This window comes from Pogoniulus pusillus, chromosome 40 (genome assembly GCF_015220805.1).
Source record: "Pogoniulus pusillus isolate bPogPus1 chromosome 40, bPogPus1.pri, whole genome shotgun sequence".
Lineage (NCBI taxonomy): Eukaryota > Metazoa > Chordata > Aves > Piciformes > Lybiidae > Pogoniulus > Pogoniulus pusillus.
Window position 1 is genome coordinate 2047741 of NC_087303.1, and position 20621 is coordinate 2068361.

At 64.2% G+C, this 20621-nt stretch overlaps 1 protein-coding gene across 2 annotated transcripts; it reads left to right on the plus strand.

Moving 5' to 3' along the window:
* The first annotated feature begins 1558 nt into the window (after positions 1 to 1558).
* SOCS7 (suppressor of cytokine signaling 7) lies at positions 1559 to 19012 on the plus strand. Of its 2 annotated transcripts, XM_064174161.1 has the most exons (10): positions 1560 to 2586; positions 7627 to 7691; positions 8297 to 8401; positions 8689 to 8790; positions 9923 to 10053; positions 11094 to 11262; positions 13892 to 14020; positions 15918 to 16053; positions 17396 to 17545; positions 18708 to 19011. In XM_064174161.1, the coding sequence occupies exons 1-9, from the start codon at positions 1652 to 1654 to the stop codon at positions 17514 to 17516; spliced, it is 1893 nt and encodes a 630-aa protein (XP_064030231.1). In that variant the 5' UTR covers positions 1560 to 1651; the 3' UTR covers positions 17517 to 17545; positions 18708 to 19011. The 2 variants fall into 2 exon arrangements, with proteins under 2 accessions (XP_064030232.1, XP_064030231.1); XM_064174162.1 differs by lacking the exon at positions 8689 to 8790 and having other exon boundaries at positions 1559 to 2586; positions 18708 to 19012.
* The last annotated feature ends 1609 nt before the right edge of the window (positions 19013 to 20621 follow it).

Genomic DNA, 20621 nt, shown 5'->3' on the forward strand with positions numbered 1-20621 from the left:
GGCAGCTGCGGTGGGGGGAGAAGGTCGCCCGCTGGTTGCCCAGATGGTCCTGGGCTTCAATCCCGCAGCGCGCAGCCCCCACCGACAGCCAGGGGATGGAAAAGGGGGGGATGGCACCCACACTAGATAGCCCTGTGGGGCTGAGGGTGGCCAGTGGGCTATGGGGATGGGCACAGACCCCACTGCGGGCCCTGACACCCACCCGCGGCACAGCTGGGAGGTGGCGTCCTGAGTCCCACGCAGCACTGCCCTGGCTGCAGAGGGGAAACTGAGGCACCGGAGGCTGCTCACGCTCTGTGCCCAGCACGGTGGCGACTGGAACGGGCTTATGGAGGCCACCGAGTCGCCACCCGAGCAGCGGTGACTTCCCTCCTCACCAGCCTCTAGCCAGGTGTGGGAAGAGCTGGTCCCATCCCCCCTCCTCCCGTGGGATGCGCTGGGGGAGCCGTGCGAGAGCCAAGAGCCCAGCGGCGCCGTGCGAGATCGGTGCAGGAGCCGCGCAAAGGTCGCTGCAGGAGCTGAGGGCTGCCAAGGACCCGTGCCAAGGCCGTGCAAGAGCCGCGCAAGAGCCGCGCAGAGCCGCGCAGGACTCGCGATCCCAGCTGCCGGCGGCCGCGCCTCAGTTTCCCTCCTCACTCCGCCCGCTCCGCCGGGCGCAGCCTCCCGGAGGATGCTGCCAGCGCTGCCGGCAGGATCCCGGCGCGGTGCTGCGGGCTCCCGGTCCCGCTGAGCCCTGTGAGTGTCCCCACACCGTGCGGCGGCCCCGCTGAGCCGTGCGTGTCCCTGCACCGTGCGGCGGCCCCGCTGAACCCTGTGAGTGCCCCCACGCCGTGCGGCGGCTCCGCTGAGCCCCGTGTGTGCCCCCCCAGGCCGTGCGGCGGCTCCGGCGCTGTGCCGTGTGTGTGTCCCTGCACCGTGCGGCGGCCCCGCTGAGCCCTGTGCGTGTCCCTGCACCGTGCGGCGGCTCCGCTGAGCCCTGTGCGTGCCCCTGCACCGTGCGGCGGCCCCGCTGAGCCCTGTGCGTGTCCCTGCACGGTGCGGCGGCTCCGTGAGCCCCGTGTGTGCCCCCCCAGGCCGTGCGGCGGCTCCGGGGCTGTGCCGTGTGTCCCCCCCCCAGGCCGTGCGGCGGCTCCGGGGCTGTGCCCTGTGTGTGCCCCCCCAGGCCGTGCGGCGGCTCCGGGGCTGTGCCCTGTGTGTGCCCCCCCAGGCCGTGCGGCGGCTCCGGGGCTGTGCCCTGTGTGTGCCTCCCCAGGCCGTGCGGCGGCTCCGGGGCTGTGCCCTGTGTGTGCCCCCCCAGGCCGTGCGGCGGCTCCGGGGCTGTGCCGTGTGTCCCCCCCCCAGGCCGTGCGGCGGCTCCGGGGCTGTGCCGGTGCCCGGTGCGGGCCGCGCGTGGAGGGCAGCAGGGGGTGTGTCCATGGGGGCGTGGCCTCGGCGCGGCGGCGCAGCCCCAGCCAATGGGAAGGCGCGGTTCCGCCGAGGGGCGGGGCTTGTGGCGGAAGCGGAGGGGCGGGGCTCCGCCGGCCGTCGCCGCGGAGCGGGGCTGGGGCAGGCGGAGCCGCAGCGGCGGCGGCGGCCGCGGCCGAGGCCGAGTGAGGGCGGCGGCAGCGGCCCGGCCCGGCCCGGTCCCGGGAGCCATGCGGCGGCCGTAGCCATGCAGCGAACCGAGCTGCGGGACGGGGAGGCGGCGGCGGCCGCCGCGGCCTCTTACCGGGTGCTCAGCCGCCTGCTGGGCTATGGGGCCGGGCCGGAGGCGGGAGCGGCGGGTGGCGCCGGTATCGGTGCGATAGGTTCGGGGCCGCTGGGCCCCGGTGGAGGACGGCTGTCTATGGCCGCCTTACCGGGCGGCGGGGTTCTGCGGAGCCCGCGGCCTCCGCCGCAGCTGATGGTGTTCCGCAACGCGGCGGAGGGGCGGCCCGGCGAGGAGGGCGGCCCGCTGATGGGGGGAGGCGGCGGCGATGGTGGTGGCGGCGGCGGCGGCATCGTCGGGGGGGACCCGGTGGGAGGCGGCGGAGAGCTGCTGTGCCCGCGGCACCGCTGTGCCCTGGAGCCCAAAGCGGCGGCCCGGTGGGGGGCAGCTCCGGCGGGCGGACTGGAGCTGCAGCTGGCGGAGCTGGGGCTGAGACCGCCCGGGCTGGGCACGAAGGGACCGGCGGGATGCCCCTGCCCGTGCCTCGGTCAGCCTTCCCCAACCGGGCCCGCCGCCGAGGAGACCAGCGACGCGTTACTGGTGCTGGAAGCGCTGGAGCCCGACGATGCCGGCAGCTGTTCCGACGAAGAGCCCGGTTCTCCCGGCCGCGGAGCCGCCCGTGCCGCCGCCACCGCCACCACCGGCAGAGGAGCCACCGGTACCGGCCCCGTGCCGCCACCTCCCGTGGCCCCCGGGGGAGCCGGCCCCGGCGCCAGGAAGGGCTCGTTGAAGATCCGTCTCAGCCGCCTCTTCCGCACCAAGAGCTGCAGCGGGGGCTCGGCCACCGGGGACGCCGCCATCACCGGCACCGAGGGCCGGCGCACCGGCGAGCTGCCCGCTTCGACCGGCAGCCTGACCGACGTCTGCGGGGCCCGAGGCCGAGAGCAGGAGGCGGGCAGGTACGGCGGGGACCGCGGGTCGTGGGGAGCTGAGCTGGGCAGGGGTCTCCGCACCGGTTTGGGGGGGGTGCTGGGGGTGGGCTAAGTGGCACCGGTGCATGGGTGCGGGGTCACCGGGAGCAGCCACCGGCGGCGATGGCGGCTGGGAGAGCTGGGTGGAAGGTGGGGGTGGCACTTCGTGAGCCCACGGTGCAGGCTGAGGAGGCGCCGGTTCCACGGGGGGGGGGGGGGGGGGGGGTGATGGGGAGCTGTGGGCGCTGGGTTTGGGGGGCAGTTCCTTCCCCAGGAGGGCTGCCAAGGGCTGGCCCGGGGCAGTGGTGTAGTCCCCGCGGCCGGGGAGGGCTCGGAGCTGTGCGGGTGTGGTGCTGAGGACCCTGGCGGTGCTGGGTCCCTGCTTGGTCTGCTCCCACCCAAACCCTTCCCTGCTTCTCTGGCCCCCGGGGGTGCCCACCCAGCTTCGAGCTCTAGGGCCTCTTCAGAGCAGCTTCTCAGACCTCCCCCTTCCCACGGGGGTCAGCAGAGGCAGGGACAGGCTGCTCTGGGCTCTCCCCGACCCCGACTCTGCAGAGGGGGTGGTGGAGAACCTTCAGCTGCGGCCCCAGGGTGGCCTCTGTCCGCTCCGCACCGAGCCCCGGGGGCTGATGCTTGCTCTCACCCTCCCGTGCCCTGCAGAGCCGTTTCCTGAGGCTCCCGGTGGAGGGGCTTGGCTCTCCTGGTGCCCTCCCCATGGGCAGGGCACGGCTGGACCCTGGCACCTCCTGGTGTGGGGCTCTGGACATCCTCCTGCTCCTCAGCCCTGGTCCCTTGGCTCCAGCACCCCTCAGCCGCTCGCCCTGCTCCAGCCTTGTGCGTTGGCAGGAGGCAGGAGCTGCTGGGTGCCAGCTGGGGAGGGTAAAGGGCTGCTCTGTGCCCTCTTGCTGGAGCTCTGATCGAGGTGGGCCTCTTGTGCTGCTCCAGAAACCACTTTCTGGAGCGTTGCCAGCAGCAGGATGGGAATCCCTCGTGGAGCAGGCAGGGAGAACGTGCCCAAGGTCCCTGCTGTGCCAGCCCAGGAGCAGCAGGAGCTCCTCAGATGGAATTTTACAGCCCAGGCCTGTCCCTGCAGGGTTGCTTCACCTCCTGCAGGGCTTTTGGGGGGTTGCTTTGGCTCCAGCTGAAGACCTCTTGGTGTGGATCCCAGGAAACGTTCATCAGGCTTCCTCCTGAAGATGCTGACCTTGGGCTCAGGAGTGGCCTGCAGAGGGATGGGGACAGCTTCATCTCCTGGGTCTGCTTCCAGTCCTGCTGCTGGCTCCTCCCTAGAGCTCCTGTGCCCCACGAGCAGCCTGGGTCGTGTGTGGGAGGTGGTGAAGCTGTTTCCTACCGTGGCTTCGTTGCCCCACAGATGACTCAGAGAGCCTCCAGCAGCAGCAGGCTGCCTCTGATGACAGCTCCTGGGCTTGGCCTTGGTTTGCTCCTGGTGCTGAAGGAGAGCAAAGAGCCCCCAGCACCTCCTGAGGAGGGGAGGGGTTGGCAGCGGTGCCTGAGCAGGTTGGGAGTGGACAGGCAGCAGCATGGCACTGCCTGGGCCCTTCCCTCTGCTCGGGGGAGGGGTTTGGTGGTCACTTGGTCATGCTAAATTAGGTGGCATTGGAATGAAGGTTAAGCCAAGGTGCCCTGTGCAGCAGCTGGTCTGCTTCAGGAGCTGCTGCCAGCTGCAGGAGTGCTGCTGGTGATGCTTTTCTAGCTCCTGTGCTTGGTGCCAGCTTCTCTCTTCATGTGGATGGTCCTGGTGGGCTCCAGAGGTCTGGCACTGCTCCCATCAGCAAGGATGAGCAGGCTGGGGCCAGAGTGGCTGAGAGCAGGCAGGCAGAGAGGGCCCTGGGGGTGCTGTGAGAGAGGAGCTGCAGAGGAGGCAGCAGTGCCCAGGTGGGCAGCAGAGCCAGTGGCATCCTGGGCTGGCTGAGGAGCAGTGTGGGCAGCAGGACAAGGGAGGTTCTTGTGCCCCTGTGCTCAGCACTGCTCAGGCCACCCCTGCAGTGCTGTGCCCAGCTCTGGGCTCCTCCATTGCAGAGAGCTGCTGAGGTGCTGGCAGGTGCCCAGAGCAGGGCAGCAAGGCTGGGGAGGGGCCTGGAGCACAGCCCTGTGAGGAGAGGCTGAGGGAGCTGGGGGGGTGCAGCCTGCAGCAGAGGAGGCTCAGGGCAGAGCTGATTGCTGCCTGCAGCTGCCTGCAGGGAGGCTGTAGCCAGGTGGGGTTGGGCTCTGCTGCCAGGCCCCCAGGGCCAGAAGAAGGGACCCAGGCTGAAGCTGTGGCAGGGCAGGCTCAGGCTGGATGTGAGGAGGAAGTTGTTGGCAGAGAGAGTGATTGGCACTGGAATGGGCTGCCCAGGGAGGTGGTGCAGTGCCCATGGCTGGGGGTGCTGAGGCCAAGGCTGGCTGGGGCACTGAGTGCCATGGTGTGGTTGGTTGGGCAGGGCTGGGTGCCAGGCTGGGCTGGGGGAGCTTGGAGCTCTCTGCCAGCCTGCTGGGTTCTGTGAGTGGTTGGAGGATGCTGAGGGGTCCAGACCCTCAGGAGTGGGTCAGGCACAGGTAAGGCTCTGTTGGGTTGGCCTCAGCAGCTTGTCCTGGTCCCTCACTCTGTAGAGCAGGGACTCAGTTACCTGCTGTGGTCTCTGCTGGGCTGCATTCCAGAGCAGTGGGTGCTGGTGCTGCTTGGCAGCCCTCCCTGTTGGTTGACCTCTTGAGGGGACACAGAAGACCTCTCCTTGGTTCTGCTCAGATCTGGAGGTTGTGGCCTCCCAGCATGTGGCCCTCAGGAGTGTAGGAGGGATCTGGAGCTTGGCAGGAGTCACCCAGAGCAGCTTTGGATTGGAGTCCTGGGCCAGTGCTGGGCTCCTCAGGTCAGAGGAGACAAGGAACAGCTGGAGAGAGCCCAGCAGAGGCTGCTGAAGATGCTGAGGGCTTGGAGATGCTCATCTCTGTGAGGAGCAAAGGCTGAGAGCCTGCAGAGGAGCAGCCCCAGAGGGCAGCTGAGCAATGCTCAGCAAGAGATAAAGGCTGGGGGGCAAGAGGCTGGGGGCAGACCCTGCTCAGTGGTGCCCAGGGACAGCACAAGGGGCACAAACTGGCACCCAGGAGGATCCATCTGAGCAGGAGGAGAAAGTTGTTTGTTGTGAGGGTGGTGGAGGCCTGGAGCAGGCTGCCTAGAGAGGCTGTGGAGTCTCCTTGTGTGCAGAGCTCCCCCTGGGCACTGTGCTGCTGGGCAAGCTGCTGTGGGTGCCCTGCTGGGGCAGGGCTGGGGCTCAGCCTGGCTGAGCTCCAGAGCTCCCTTCCCACCTCTCCCTGCTGGGCTGCTGTGAATCATTTCTTGCTCTCCTCCTGCTGCTGGCATCTGGCTGGAAATGAGGCTGGGAACGAAGCCTCTCCCCAGCTGGTGGCTGCAAAGTGGCACTGGTTTGGTGGCAGGCAGATGCCAGCCCTGCTCCTTGCCACCTGGCTGGCTGGCTGGGGGCAGAGCTGCTGCTCTCTGAGGTGAGTTGCTGTTAGCCCAGCAGTGAGGTGATGCTTCTTTGGGGGGAGGGGTTGGTGCCTGGGTGCTGATGCTTGGGGAATTGCCCTCCACGGAGGGGGTGGAGGTGGAACAATCCAAGGCTCAGATGGGTGTGGGAGGCTTTGCAACCCCTTCCCAGCCCTCTGCTGGGAGTTTGATCCATCAGGATGAGGAGTTCTTAGTGGTTTGATTCCTGAGCTTATGGCATTAAAGGGGCTGGTGCCAGCTGTGTGGCACAGTGACGTGGCTGTGCCCTGCCAGGAGATGAAGCTTCTCCTCCATCTGCTGCCTGCTCCCAGGGCACTCTCTGAGCTCAGAGCTTGGCTTTTCCTTCTCAGCCTCTTTGGGCATCTGTGATGCTTCTCAAAGAGGGGAGAAACAACCAAAGCTCTCTCCTAGGAGTTGGGTTTTGTGCTGGGAGGGGTCCAGAGCAGGGCCAGGAGGATGCTCAGAGGCTGCAGCAGCTCTGCTGTGAGCACAGACTGAAAGAGTTGGGGCTGTGCAGGCTGCAGCAGAGGAGGCTCCCAGGGGACCTTCTTGTGGCCTGCCAGGATCTGAAGTGGGCTACAAGAAAGCTGGGGAGGGACTTTTGAAGCTGTCAGGGAGTGGTAGGAGTGGGGGGGGTGGAGCAAAGCTGGAGGTGGGGAGAGTGAGGCTGGAGGTGAGGAGGAAGTTGTTGAGCAGGAGAGTGGTGAGAGCCTGGCAGGGGTTGCCCAGGGAGGGGGTTGAGGCCCCATGGCTGGAGGTGTTTGAGGCCAGGCTGGCTGAGGCTGTGTGCAGCCTGCTCTAGGGTAGGGTGTCCCTGGGCATGGCAGGGGGAGGTTGGCACTGCCTGCTCCTTGTGCTCCCTTCCAACCCTGCCTGGCTCTCCCTGACTCTGTCCCTGTCTCTCTCCCTGGCATCAAAGCAGCTCTCTGGGAGGGTTGTCTACACTTGTGCCACCACAGCAGCTTTCAGGGGGGGTTGCCCACAGTGGTGCCATCTTGAGTGCTGTGTCCAGCTCTGGGCTCCTCCATTGCAGAGAGCTGCTGAGGTGCTGGCAGGTGCCCAGAGCAGGGCAGCAAGGCTGGGGAGGGGCCTGGAGCACAGCCCTGTGAGGAGAGGCTGAGGGAGCTGGGGGGGTGCAGCCTGCAGCAGAGGAGGCTCAGGGCAGAGCTGATTGCTGCCTGCAGCTGCCTGCAGGGAGGCTGTAGCCAGGTGGGGTTGGGCTCTGCTGCCAGGCAGGCAGCAGCAGAAGGGGCCCCAGGCTGAAGCTGTGGCAGGGCAGGCTCAGGCTGGATGTGAGGAGGAAGTTGTTGGCAGAGAGAGTGATTGGCACTGGAATGGGCTGCCCAGGGAGGTGGTGCAGTGCCCATGGCTGGAGGTGCTGAGGCCAAGGCTGGCTGGGGCACTGAGTGCCATGGTGTGGTTGGTTGGGCAGGGCTGGGTGCCAGGCTGGGCTGGGGGAGCTTGGAGCTCTCTGCCAGCCTGCTGGGTGCCCTCTCTGACAGCAGCTCTCTCTCTCTCTGCAGGAAACACAAACTGACCAGAACCCAAAGTGCCTTTTCCCCGGTTCTCTTCAGCCCTCTCTTCACAGGTGAGGCTCTGGCAGGTCTCCAACCTCCCCTGAGGACACCTCCAGCTGCTGTTAGCCAGGGGCAGGGGGGCTGGGGGGGGTCTGACAGCCTCATCTCCAGAGCTCCTCCACCCTGCTGGGCTTGGCATCCTCTGGGCATCCTCTGCAGCCTGCAGGGGGTTGCTGCCCCTGCCCCCTGCCCCCCAGGGCTTGACTCTGGGCTATGAGTTCAAACTCCACAGCCTGCAGGGGGTTGCTGCCCCTTCCCCCTGCCCTCTGCCCCCCAGAGGCTGACTCTGGGCATCATCCACAGCCTGCAGGGGGTTGCTGCCCCTTCCCCCTGCCCTCTGCCCCCCAGAGGCTGACTCTGGGCATCATCCACAGCCTGCAGGGGGTTGCTGCCCCTGCCCCTTGCCCCCCCAGGGCTTGACTCTTGGCAGTGAGCTCAACTTCCACAGCCAGCAGGGAGCTGTTGCCCCTTCCCCCTGCTCCCAGAGTGTGACTCTGGGTAATGAGTTCATCCTCCAAAGCCTGCAGGGGGTTCCTGCCCCTTACCCCTTTCCCCCCCCCCGCCCCTAGCTGCCCACCCTGAGGCTCTGCTGATGGCTTTGCTCCCCCCCCCGCAGGTGAAACGGTGTCACTGGTGGACGTGGACATCTCCCAGCGAGGACTCAGCTCCCCTCACCCTCCAACTCCACCTCCTCCACCACGAAGAAGCCTCAGCCTGCTAGGTAGTGGCCCCGGAGGGTGCCTGCTGGGGGGGGGGGGGTAGGACCTGCCCTGGGGGCTGGAGGAGCAGCTTGAGGGTCCTCAGCCCTGGCCTCGGTGCCTGCTTCACCACCCTTGGTGCTCTGAGCAGCCTGCTCTGGCTGGGGCTGCCCCTGCTGGCTGCAGGGCTGTGGGGGTTGGACTGGATGAGCTCCAGAGGTCCCTTGCAGCCCCTCCCCACCCTGCTGGGCTGCTGCTTGCCCTCTTGCTCGCCTGTTGCTGACCCTCTCTCGCCTCTCTTCTCTCCTAGACGATATCAGTGGGACGCTGCCTCCGGCTGTCCTGGTGGCTCCCATGGGCTCCTCCCTGCAGTCTTTCCCTCTGCCTCCACCTCCTCCACCCCATGCCCCAGGTCAGCTTAGCTCCAGCAGCCTCTCAGCTTGGCCTTTGCCTTCGGGGAGCCTGCACTGTGGGGCGGGGGAAGGTTTCTTGCCCCCCTCGGGGGGGGAGCAGCAGCGGAGCTGTGCGCGGCAGAGCTGCGGCGTCCCCGGGTGGCTCTGCTGGGGGTGGCAGCAGCAGCTTTGTCCTCCTCCTCCTCCTCCCTCTCCTCCTCCCTCTCCTCCTCCCTCTCCTCCTACCTCTCCTCCACCCTCTCCTCCTCCTCCTCTCTCTCCCTCTCCCTCACCCTCTCCCATTCTCCCTCTCCTCCTCCCTCTCCTCCTCCCTCTCCTCCTCCCTCTCCTCCTCCCTCTCCTCCTCCCTCTCCTCCTCCCTCTCCTCCTCCCTCTCCTCCTCCCTCTCCTCCTCCCTCTCCTCCTCCCTCTCCTCCTCCCTCTCCTCCTCCCTCTCCTCCTCCCTCTCCTCCTCCCTCTCCTCCTCCCTCTCCTCCTCCCTCTCCTCCTCCCTCTCCTCCTCCCTCTCCTCCTCCCTCTCCTCCTCCCTCTCCTCCTCCCTCTCCTCCTCCCTCTCCTCCTCCCTCTCCTCCTCCCTCTCCTCCTCCCTCTCCTCCTCCCTCTCCTCCTCCCTCTCCTCCTCCCTCTCCTCCTCCCTCTCCTCCTCCCTCTCCTCCTCCCTCTCCTCCTCCCTCTCCTCCTCCCTCTCCTCCCCGTCCTCTGTGGCTCCTCCTCGTGGGTTCAGCAGGAGTTCAGCTCCCAGTGCTGAGGCTTCAGAGCTGGCTGGAGTCAGGAGCTGCAGCTTGTGACAGCCAGCCTGGGCTGCAGGCCAGCTCGGGCAGCTCACCAGGCTGCTTCCCCAGCCACTCTGCTTCCCTTCAGGACCCCAAAGGGTTTGCCCTGCTCCTTCCTTCCAGCCCCTCCTGCCCCCTGGCACTGCCCTCACCACCCTCCCAGCTAGGTGAGGGTGTAGGCACCAAGCTGGCCACAGCCAGGCACTGACTCCTGTGCCCTTCCCCAGGACCTTCTCCTTCCAAGGCTCAGCCTTGCAGCTCTGCTCTCAACCTCTGGAGCTGTTTGTGAGGTGTCCTTGGGGTGAGGTCCCCACGGGGGGGGTTGTGCCCATGGCCTGAGTTGTCTCTCCCTCTGCAGATGCCTTCCCAAGGGTGGTGCCCCTGAGGATGCCAGAGGTGGTGCCAGGTCAGCCCAGCCCAGCCCTGCAGTGCCCTCTCTACCGCCCTGACTCCAGCAGCTTTGCAGCCAGCTTGAGGGAGCTGGAGAAGGTAACAGGGCTGGGGGGGGGGGGAGGGGTAAGGGGGTGGTGGCATCCAGAAGGGGAGCACCTCTGGGTCTGGGCTCTGGGCTTGGGCTTTTGAGTTGTCCATTTGTAGAGCTGGGAGATGAAGATGACGAAGGCCAGGGCTGGATAAAGCCTCCCTGCCTCCATCCTGCTGAGGTCTTGGAGTCCAGGAGGGCATCTTGCTGGGCATGGGAGGGGTAAGAGGTGTGAAAAGGAACTCTCAGCCAGCAGCAGTGAGCCCCAAGCATCATCCTCTTGGGTGGATGCAACCAAACACTTCCACTGTGGCATCCCAAGGGATTTAACCCCAGGACCAAAGCAGGTTGTCCTGAGCAGGACACCCACAGCCAGGCATGGGGCAGGGGGAGATGCTGTGGGGCCCCAGAGAGGACCTTTTCTGTGCTCAGCAAGTGCAGATGGTTTGAGGCTCAGCTCTACTGAGGTCCCAGCTGGAGGGCTGGGGCCAGGTCTGAGCTCCCCCTAGTTCAAGAGGGGCAGGAAAGAGCTGGAGAGAGCCCAGGGGAGGCTGCAGAGCTGCTGAGGGGCCTGGAGCAGCTCTGTGAGGAACAAAGGCTGAGAGCCCTGGGGCTGGGAGCCTGCAGGAGAGCAGCCCCAGAGGGCAGCTGAGCAATGCTCAGCAGGAGATAAAGGCTGGGGGGCAAGAGGCTGGGGCCAGGCTCTGCTCAGTGGTGCCCAGGGACAGCACAAGGGGCACAAACTGGCACCCAGGAGGTTCCACCTGAGCAGCAGGAGAAAGTTGTTTGTTGTGAGGGTGGTGGAGGCCTGGAGCAGGCTGCCCAGAGAGGCTGTGGAGTCTCCTTGTGTGCAGAGCTCCCCCTGGGCACTGTGCTGCTGGGCAAGCTGCTGGGGGTGCCCTGCTGGGGCAGGGCTGGGCTCAGCCTGGCTGAGCTCCAGAGGTCCTTTCCCACCCTCTCCTTGCTGGGCTCCATCCTGTGGCTCTTGCTGATCGAATCCTCCTTGCTGGCACCTGCTGAGGGCTCTGCCTGTGTCTCTCTGTGCCAGTGTGGGTGGTACTGGGGCCCAATGAACTGGGAGGATGCAGAGATGAAGCTGAAGGGGAAGCCAGATGGCTCCTTCCTGGTGCGGGACAGCTCCGACCCCCGCTACATCCTGAGCCTCAGCTTCCGCTCCCAGGGCATCACTCACCACACCAGGATGGAGCACTACAGAGGTAAGAGCCTTGGCATGCTCTGGGGGTGCTGCTGCAGCCTCCCTCTCCAGGGCCCAAATGCTCTGCTCTGGGCACAGAGCTGGCAGAAGGTCACCAGCAGTGACCTGACCTGGCTCTGGGGTTGCTGAGCTCCTGCAGGAAGCCTTAGAGCTGCATCTGGCTTTGGTCCCTGTGCCTCTAAGAGCCTTGGGGATGCTCTGGGGGTGCTGCTGGAGATGGAGCCTTCATCCTGAGGTCCCAAATGCTTTGCTCTGGGCACACAGCTGGCAGAAGGTCACCAGCAGTGACCTGACCTGGCTCTGGGGTTGCTGAGCTCCTGCAAGAGGCCTTAGAGCTGCATCTGGCTTTGGTCCCTGTGCTTGTAAGAGCCTTGGGGATGCTCTGGGGGTGCTGCTGGAGATGGAGCCTTCATCCTAAGGTCCCAAATGCTTTGCTTTGGGCACAGAGCTGGCAGAAGGTCACCAGCAGTGACCTGACCTTGCTGTGGTGTTGCTGAGCTGCTGCAGGAGACCTTAGAGCTGCATCTGGCTTTGGTCCCTGTGCCTGTCCTGAGAGCTGTGGGCAGCTGGGGGACAGCAGAATTCCCTCTGCCTGTAAGAGCCTTGGGGATGCTCTGGGGGTGCTGCTGGAGCTGGAGCCTCCCTCTCGAGGTCCCAAATGCTCTGCTCTGGGCACAGAGCTGGCAGAAGGTCACCAGCAGTGACCTGACCTGGCTCTGGGGTTGCTGAGCTCCTGCAGGAAGCCTTAGAGCTGCATCTGGCTTTGGTCCCTGTGCCTGTAAGAGCCTTGGGGATGCTGTGGGGATGCTGCTGGAGCTGGAGCCTTCATCCTAAGGTCCCAAATGCTTTGCTTTGGGCACAGAGCTGGCAGAAGGTCACCAGCAGTGACCTGACCTGGCTCTGGGGTTGCTGAGCTCCTGCAAGAGGCCTTAGAGCTGCATCTGGCTTTGGTCCCTGTGCTTGTAAGAGCCTTGGGGATGCTGCTGGAGCTGGAGCCTCCCTCTCAAGGTCCCAAGTGCTTTGCTCTGGGCACTGAGCTGGCAGAAGCACAACAGCTTCTGACCTTGCCTTGCTCTGGCATTGTTGAGCTGCTGCAGAAGGACTTGGAGCTGCGTCTGGCTTTGGTCCCTGTGCCTGTAAGAGCCTTGGGGATGCTCTGGGGATGCTGCTGGAGCCTCCCTCTCGAGGTCCCAAATGCTCTGCTGTGGGCACAGAGCTGGCAGAAGGTCACCAGCAGTGACCTGACCTTGCTGTGGTGTTGCTGAGCTGCTGCAGGAGACCTTAGAGCTGCATCTGGCTTTGGTCCCTGTGCCTGTCCTAAGAGCTGTGGGCAGCTGGGGGACAGCAGAATTCCCTCTGCCTGTAAGAGCCTTGGGGATGCTGTGGGGGTGATGCTGCAGCCTCCCTCTCGAGGTCCCAAATGCTCTGCTCTGGGCACAGAGCTGGCAGAAGGTCACCAGCAGTGACCTGACCTGGCTCTGGGGTTGTTGAGCTGCTGCAAGAGGACTTGGAGCTGCATCTGGCTTTGGTCCCTGTGCTTCTAAGAGCCTTGGGGATGCTCTGGGGGTGCTGCTGGAGATGGAGCCTTCATCCTAAGGTCCCAAATGCTCTGCTCTGGGCACAGAGCTGGCAGAAGGTCACCAGCAGTGACCTGACCTGGCTCTGGGGTTGCTGAGCTCCTGCAAGAGGCCTTAGAGCTGCATCTGGCTTTGGTCCCTGTGCCTCTAAGAGCCTTGGGGATGCTGCTGGAGCTGGAGCCTCCCTCTCAAGGTCCCAAGTGCTTTGCTCTGGGCACTGAGCTGGCAGAAGCACAACAGCTTCTGACCTTGCCTTGCTCTGGCATTGTTGAGCTGCTGCAGAAGGACTTGGAGCTGCGTCTGGCTTTGGTCCCTGTGCCTGTAAGAGCCTTGGGGATGCTCTGGGGATGCTGCTGGAGCCTTCATCTCAGGGTCCCAAATGCTTTGCTCTGGGCACAGAGCTGGCAGAAGGTCACCAGCAGTGACCTGACCTTGCTGTGGTGTTGCTGAGCTGCTGCAGGAGGCCTTAGAGCTGCATCTGGCTTTGGTCCCTGTGCCTGTCCTGAGAGCTGTGGGCAGCTGGGGGACAGCAGAATTCCCTCTGCCTGTAAGAGCCTTGGGGATGCTGTGGGGGTGATGCTGGAGCCTCGCTCTCGAGGTCCCAAATGCTCTGCTCTGGGCACAGAGCTGGCAGGAGGTCACCAGCAGTGACCTGACCTGGCTCTGGGGTTGCTGAGCTCCTGCAAGAGGACTTGGAGCTGCATCTGGCTTTGGTCCCTGTGCCTGTTAAGAGCCTTGGGGATGCTGTGGGGATGCTGCTGGAGCTGGAGCCTTCATCCTAAGGTCCCAAATGCTCTGCTCTGGGCACAGAGCTGGCAGAAGGTCACCAGCAGTGCCTCTGTGTGTGTGTTAGGGACCTTGGAGGCCTTTCCCAAGCTGAGTGAGGAGGCCCTGGGGGGGTCCTGTTTCAGACAGCTCTGTCTGGGCTCTGCTGCCTGGCAGCTGGTGGCATGCAGAGGGGACAGCCCTGCAGCCACCACTCCTTGCTCCTGGCCACGCTTGGCTCTCATCCTGCCCACCCTCAGTGCCACTTTGTTTCTCCTCTCTTGGAAGGGACCTTCAGCCTCTGGTGCCACCCCAAGTTCGAGGACCGCTGCCAGTCTGTGGTGGAGTTCATCAAGAGAGCCATCATGCACTCCAAGAACGGGAAGTTCCTCTACTTCCTCAGGTCCAGGGTTCCAGGTGAGTCTGGAAGGGGGCTGGGGTTTGGGCCTGGGTGCTGCTGAGGGCCCCCAGCCAGGCTCCAGGTCCTTCACTGCTCCACCTGGGTGCTGCTGTCCCTCACCGCTCCACCTGGGTGCTGCTGAGGACCCCCAGCCAGTCTCCAGGTCCTTCAGTGTTCCACCTGAGTGCTGCTCACAGGCCCCCAGCCAGTCTCCAGGTCCTTCACTGCTCCACCTGAGTGCTGTCAGAGCCCCCAGCCAGGCTCCAGGTCCTTGACTGCTCCACCTGAGTGCTGTCAGAGCCCCCAGCCAGGCTCCAGGTCCTTCACTGCTCCACCTGAGTGCTGTCAGAGCCCCCAGCCAGGCTCCAGGTCGTTGACTGCTCCACCTGAGTGCTGTCAGAGCCTCCAGCCAGGCTCCAGGTCCTTCACTGCTCCACCTGAGTGCTGTCAGAGCCTCCAGCCAGGCTCCAGGTCCTTCACTGCTCCACCTGAGTGCTGTCAGAGCCCCCAGCCAGGCTCCAGGTCCTTGACTGCTCCACCTGAGTGCTGTCAGAGCCCCCAGCCAGGCTCCAGGTCCTTGACTGCTCCACCTGAGTGCTGTCAGAGCCCCCAGCCAGGCTCCAAGCAAAGCCTGTGAGCTGCTCCTGCTGCCCAGCTTCTCCTTGGGCTTTCTCCTATGTCCTTGCCAAAGCTTCTTGGCTTCTGAAGGAGGAAGGGAGGCTTCAACCCCCTGGCTGGGGAGAAGAGAGGTGGTTAGGAGCCTGCAGAGGCCCAGAATCTGCTTTCCCACAGCCAGTGCATGGCATCAGAGCTGCTGTTCATAGCTCCATGGGATGGATTGGGTTGGAAGATCATCCAGTCCAAGCCCCCTGCCAGAGCAGGAGCAGCCAGGGCAGGGCACACAGGAGCTGAGCCAGGTGGGGGCTGAGTGTCTCCAGAGCAGGAGACTCCACAGCCTCTCTGGGCAGCCTGCTCCAGGGCTCTGCCACCCTCACAGGCACAAAGATTCCCCTCCTGTTCCCGTGGCTCCTCCTCTGCTGCAGCTGGCAGCCACTGCCCCTTGCCCTGCCCTTGGGCACCCCTGAGCACAGCCTGGCTCCAGCCCTGCACAGCTGCAGCAGGAGGGATGAGGGCAGCCTCAGGCTCCTCTGCCCCAGGCTGCCCCAGCTGTGCTCCCAGGAGATGTTCTCTGCCTGCAGCAGCTCTGTGCCTCTGGGCTGGGCTCTCTCAAGCACTTCCCTGAGAGCCTTCTTGAGCTGAGGGCTCCAGAGCTGGACACAAGCTTCCAGCTGTGGCCTCAGCAGGGCAGAGCAGAGTCCTTAGAAGCAAAGACTTCATTACCTACCCATGCCCAGACTGCAGTGAGGCAGAAGGGACCCTCCAAGGTCACCTTGCCCAACCCCCTGCAGGCAGCAGGGACCCCTCCAGCTGGAGCAGGCTGCCCAGGCCCACACCAGCTCAGACCTTGAGTGTCTCCAGGAGCAAGGCCTCAGCCACATCCCTGAGCACCTGTTCCAGTCTCTTCCACCCTCACAGTGCAGAACTTCCTCCTGCTGCCCAACCTGAACCTGCCCTGCCCCAGCTCCAAACCATCTCATCTCTGCAAGCCCTTCCCAGCACTCCCTCCCCAGCCTGCTGTGCAGATGCTGTGCAAGAGGCAAAGACTTCATCACCTTCCCATGCCCAGACTGCAGTGGGGCAGAAGGGACCCTCCAAGGTCACCTTGCCCAACCCCCTGCAGGCAGCAGGGACCCCTCCAGCTGGAGCAGGCTGCCCAGGCCCACACCAGCTCAGACCTTGAGTGTCCCCAGAGCCTGAGGAGCCTCGCACTGGACACAGCTGTGTCTCAGAGGGGCAGGAGGACCTCTCCTGACCTTCTCACCCATGTTGGGGTGTGGTTTTGCTCCCCCAAAGGTCTCCCCCCAACACCTGTCCAGCTGCTGTACCCAGTCTCCAGGTTCAGCAACGTCAAATCCCTGCAGCACCTCTGCCGCTTCCGCATCCGGCAGCTGGTCAGGATCGACCACATCCCGGAGCTGCCCCTGCCCAAGTGAGTCTGGGGGGGTCCTCCCTGCTCCCCTCCCTGCCCCCTCTGCTGCAGCAGCCACTCAGCAGGGGGCTGAGCCTGCAGCAGGGAGCAGGAGGCTGCAGCAGCCTTGGGACAGCAGGAAAATGGGGGTGGAGTGGGGTGGGAGGGAGCTTGAGGCAGCATGGAGTGGGTTGGGGCTTGAGGGATGATGGAGTGGGTTGGGTTGGGAGGGAGCTTGAGGCAGTGTGGAGTGGGTTGGGGTGTGGGCTTGAGGGATGATGGAGTAGGTTGGGGTGGGGGCTTGAGGGATGATGGAGTGGGTTGGGGTGGGGGCTTGAGGGATGATGGAGTGGGTTGGGTTGGGAGGGAGCTTGAGGCAGTGTGGAGTGGGTTGGGGTGTGGGCTTGAGGGATGATGGAGTGGGTTGGGGTGGGGACTTGAGGGATGATGGAGTGGGTTGGGGTGGGGGTTTGAGGGATGATGGAGTGGGTTGGGGTGGGGACTTGAGGGATGATGGAGTAGGTTGGGGTGGGGACTTGAGGGATGATGGAGTGGTTTGGGGTGTGGGTTTGAGGGATGATGGAGTGGGTTGGGGTGGGGGGTTGAGGGATCATGGAATAGGTTGGGTTGGGAGGGAGCTTGAGGCAGCATGGAATGGGTTGGGGTGGAAGGAGCTTGGGACATGGAATGAGTTGGGATGGGAGGGAGCTTGAGGGACCATGGAGTGGATTGGGGTGGGAAGGAGCTTGAGGGACCATGGAGTGGATTGGGGTGGGAAGGAGCTTGAGGCAGCATGGAGTAGGTTGAGGTGGGAGGGAGCTTGAGACATGGAATGGGTTGGAGTGGAAGGAACCTTCAGGATCCTCCAGTTCCAGCCCCTTGCCATGGGCAGGGACCCCTCCCACCGGCCCAGGCTGCTCAAGGCCTCATCCAGCCTGAGCCTGTGCCCTTCCAGGCACCCACAGCTGCTCTGGGCAGCCCATTCCAGTGTCCCACCAGTGGGAGCTGGTGTGGGAGTGGGGAGCTGCAGGACAAAGCTGTTTGTTGTGAGGGTGCAGAGCCCTGGAGCAGGCTGCCCAGAGAGGCTGTGTGCAGAGCTCCCCCCTGGGCACTGTGCTGCTGGGCAAGCTGCTGGGGGTGCCCTGCTGGAGCAGGGCTGGGCTTGGCCTGGCTGAGCTCCAGAGGTCCCTTCCAAGCTCTACCATGCTGGGACCAGCTCAGCAGTGAGCTCTTAGCTGCTGGGGCCACAGCCTCGGGGTCCTCCTCGATCCTGGTGGAGGTCCCTGGGCTGGGGCAGAGGTTGTGTGGAGGCTGCTGGGGCTGTGGGTCAGGGTGAAAGCTTCTTGGCCTTTGCTTTCTCCAGGCCTCTGATCTCCTACATCTGCAAGTTCTACTACTATGACCCCCAGGAGGAGGTCTACCTGTCCCTGAAGGAGGCTCAGCTCATCTCCAGACAGAAGCAGGAGGCTGAGTCCTCCACGTAGCCTCGCCCAGCTCCTTGCTGTCTCTGACGGTAGGTGAGAGCTGCTGCCAACCATCTGCCCTCTGCTGGCACAGAAACCCCCAGAGCCTCCTGCAGACGTCCTGGCAGTGCCCAGCTTTGTCTCTTCACCCAAGGCTCAGGTGGTAGGGGAGGAGGCAGTGAGCTCAGGTGGCAGGCAGGGAGGGTCAGGTTGGACACGAGGAGCGATCTGTGCCCTGCAGGAGCAGTTGGGAGCTGGCACAGGCTGCCCAGGGAGTGCCCCCTGCAGAGTGTGCAGCGTGGGCATGGCGTGTAGTGGCCATGGTGGTGCTTGGGCTTCACCTTGGAGCCCTTCTCCAGCCTCACTGATCTGTGATGCCTTGGTGGGAGGGGAGCAGAGCTCCTGCTGCTTCCTTCGCAGCTTGTGTGGGGCTGGGAGGGATCCTCAGAGCTCCTCTAGCCCAGCCCCACTCAGCAGGGGACACCTCCAGCCCAGGGCCACCTCCAGCCCAGGGCCACAGCTTCAGCGGCTCCAGGGATGCTGCAGCCTCCACCAGGTGGTGTGAGGGTGGTGAGGCTCTGGCACAGGCTGCCCAGGGAGGATGTTCAGGGTCAGGCTGGGTGAGGTCCTCCCGAGGCAGCTGAGGCTTGCTGTGAGCTGTCCCTCTCCGGGCGGGGCGGGGAGGTTGGAGGACCTTGGCCAAGGGTGAGGTCCTGCCCACCTGGGTGGGCACAGTCCCGGGCACAGCTCCAGGCTGGGTGGGGAATGGCTGAGAGCAGCTCTGAGGAACAGGACCTGGGGGGCTGGGGTGGGGAAAAGCTCAACACGAGCTGGAGCCCTGCCCACTCTGCTGCCCTCTGCCCACTCTGCTGCCCTCTGCCCACTCTGCTGCCCCTGCCCACACAGTGCCCTCTGCCCACACAATGCCCTCTGCTCACTGTGGTGCTCCTGCCCACACAATCCCTCTGCCCACACAATGCCCTCTGCCCACTGTGGTGCCCCTGCTCACACAATGCCCTCTACTCACTCTACTGCCCCTGCCCACACAATCTCTCTGCCCACTCTGCTGCCCCTGCCCACACAATGCCCTCTGCCCACACAATCCCTCTGCCCACTCTGCTGCCAAGCCAGCTGCCACCTGAGGCACCTCCTGCTGCCTGGAGTGGCCTGGTTGATCCTTTCCCCCTTCTCTTTTCCCCTCTCCCCAACCAGGACTTTGGCTGTTGCCATCCTGTAGCCCCAGTCAGGCTGTGGTGGGAAGGAGGCATCAGTGGGACCTGCTTCTGTGCTGCTGCTTCTGCTCTCAGGCTCTGAGTGGAGAGAGAGAGAGAGAAGAGGATCCAAGACCTCCTCTGAAGCACAGCAGAAGTGGACCAAGAGCTTCAGCTCCTGGGCTCTGAGGGCTCTGGGAGGCAGCTGAGCCCAGCTTGTGGCCTCCCTGTGGGACAAGGAATGTCATGGCACTGGGGGACAGTTGTGGGTTTTTTCCTCTCTTGGGGGGGGTGGGGAGGGAGGTTTGGGGGTGAAAAGTTTTATTTTTGGATGTCTTTTTTGGTTTTTTTTTTTTTTTTTTTGGGTGTCTGTTTTCAGCATGAGAAATTTCTTCCTTCTGAGCAGCTGAATGACCTCTTTTGGGGTTGGTCTTGGTTTTGTCTTGGTGGCCTCCCCTTGGAAGCTTCAAGGTGGGGAGAGAGAGAAAGAGATGGCAGAGGAGACTCTGAAGGAGAACATCTGACTGCAGGCATCGTGGTGAAGCTCTCCTTGGGGCTGGACTGAGAGCAGAGGCAGCCAAGAAGGCTGTTTGGAGGCAAACTGAAGCCCTGAGGAGCTCCAGCTGCAGAGTTCCTCTGCTGGCTGGGGGTGTGGGAGGAGAAGAAGCCAAGGTCCTCACCTTTGCAGCTGGACTTGCAGGGTTGCTGCTCTGGACTGGACTGTGAGAGAGTTGGGCTCAAGGAAGAGCAAATGGAGCCCTTTGGATGTTGTTGGGGGAGTCCAAGGGGGAAGGGTTTCTGCTGGCCTGGGCAGCAAGGAGGAGGCCAAGCCCTGGGAGAAGTGGAAGGGAAGTGGCCAAGCTGCTGCTGGAAGTGCTGCAGCAGTCCCTGGGCCAGAGGTAGCTGCTGCATGGCCTCAGCCCTGCCCCTGCACTGTGGAATCCTTTCTCTGGCTGCTCTGGAAGCTTCAAGGTGGGGAGAGAGAGAAAGAGATGGCAGAGGAGACTCTGAAGGAGAACATCTGACTGCAGGCATCGTGGTGAAGCTCTCCTTGGGGCTTGACTGAGAGCAGAGGCAGCCAAGAAGGCTGTTTGGAGGCAAACTGAAGCCCTGAGGAGCTCCAGCTGCAGAGTTCCTCTGCTGGCTGGGAGTGTGGGAGGAGAAGCAGCCAAGGTGAGGCTTGGGGCAGCTGAGCTTTGCAGTTGGACTCGCAGGGTTGCTGCTCAGGACTGGACTGAGAGAGAGTTGGGCTGAAGGAAGAGCAAGTGGAGCCCTTTGGATGTTGCTGGGGGAGTCCAAGGGAGAAGGGTTTCTGCTGGCCTGGGCAGCAAGGAGGAAGCCTCACTCCCTGTGAAGCCCTGGGAGAAGTGGAAGGCAGTGGCCAAGCTGCTGCTGGAAGTGCTGCAGCAGTCCCTGGGCCAGAGGCAGCTGCTGCATGGCCTCAGCCCTGCCCCTGCACTGTGGGAGCCTTTCTCTGGCTGCTCTGGAAGCTGTGAAGGAAGAAGAGGATCTCCTGCTGAGCTGGGGCTGGGGAGGATCCTGACCAGGAGTTGCTGGGGCATTAGAAGACCTCTCTGGGGTGCCTCAGAGCAAGAAGCAGGTCGCTGAAGGGTCCTCCTGGCTCAGCATCTTGACCTCTCCGAGCTGCTTTGCTGCTTTCTCCTCGCCCTGAGCTGTGCACCGAAGCAGAGCAGGTCCTGAGCCGAGAGAGGTGGAAGCTGCTGCTGGGGTTTGGCACTGGCTGGAACATCCCAAGCCCCTTCCCACCCTCTTCTGCAGAGGGTTTGCACTCCGTGGTGAAGCTTTGGAGCTCCAGAGCTGCTGGGACGCTTGGAGAAGCATCTCCCCCTCCCCTCCTTATGCAAACCAGCTCCTGCTGTGCTCTCTCAGCCCAGAGGAGGAGGAGGAGGAACCT

Bases quoted from the DNA above. Each gene is read 5' to 3' on its own strand.
- SOCS7 (XM_064174161.1), top strand. From the start codon at position 1,652: ATGCAGCGAACCGAGCTGCGGGACGGGGAGGCGGCGGCGGCCGCCGCG. The intron at 10,054-11,093 runs GTAACAGGGCTG...TCTCTGTGCCAG, and splicing joins GCTTGAGGGAGCTGGAGAAG to TGTGGGTGGTACTGGGGCCC. The intron at 16,054-17,395 runs GTGAGTCTGGGG...TGCTTTCTCCAG, and splicing joins CCGGAGCTGCCCCTGCCCAA to GCCTCTGATCTCCTACATCT.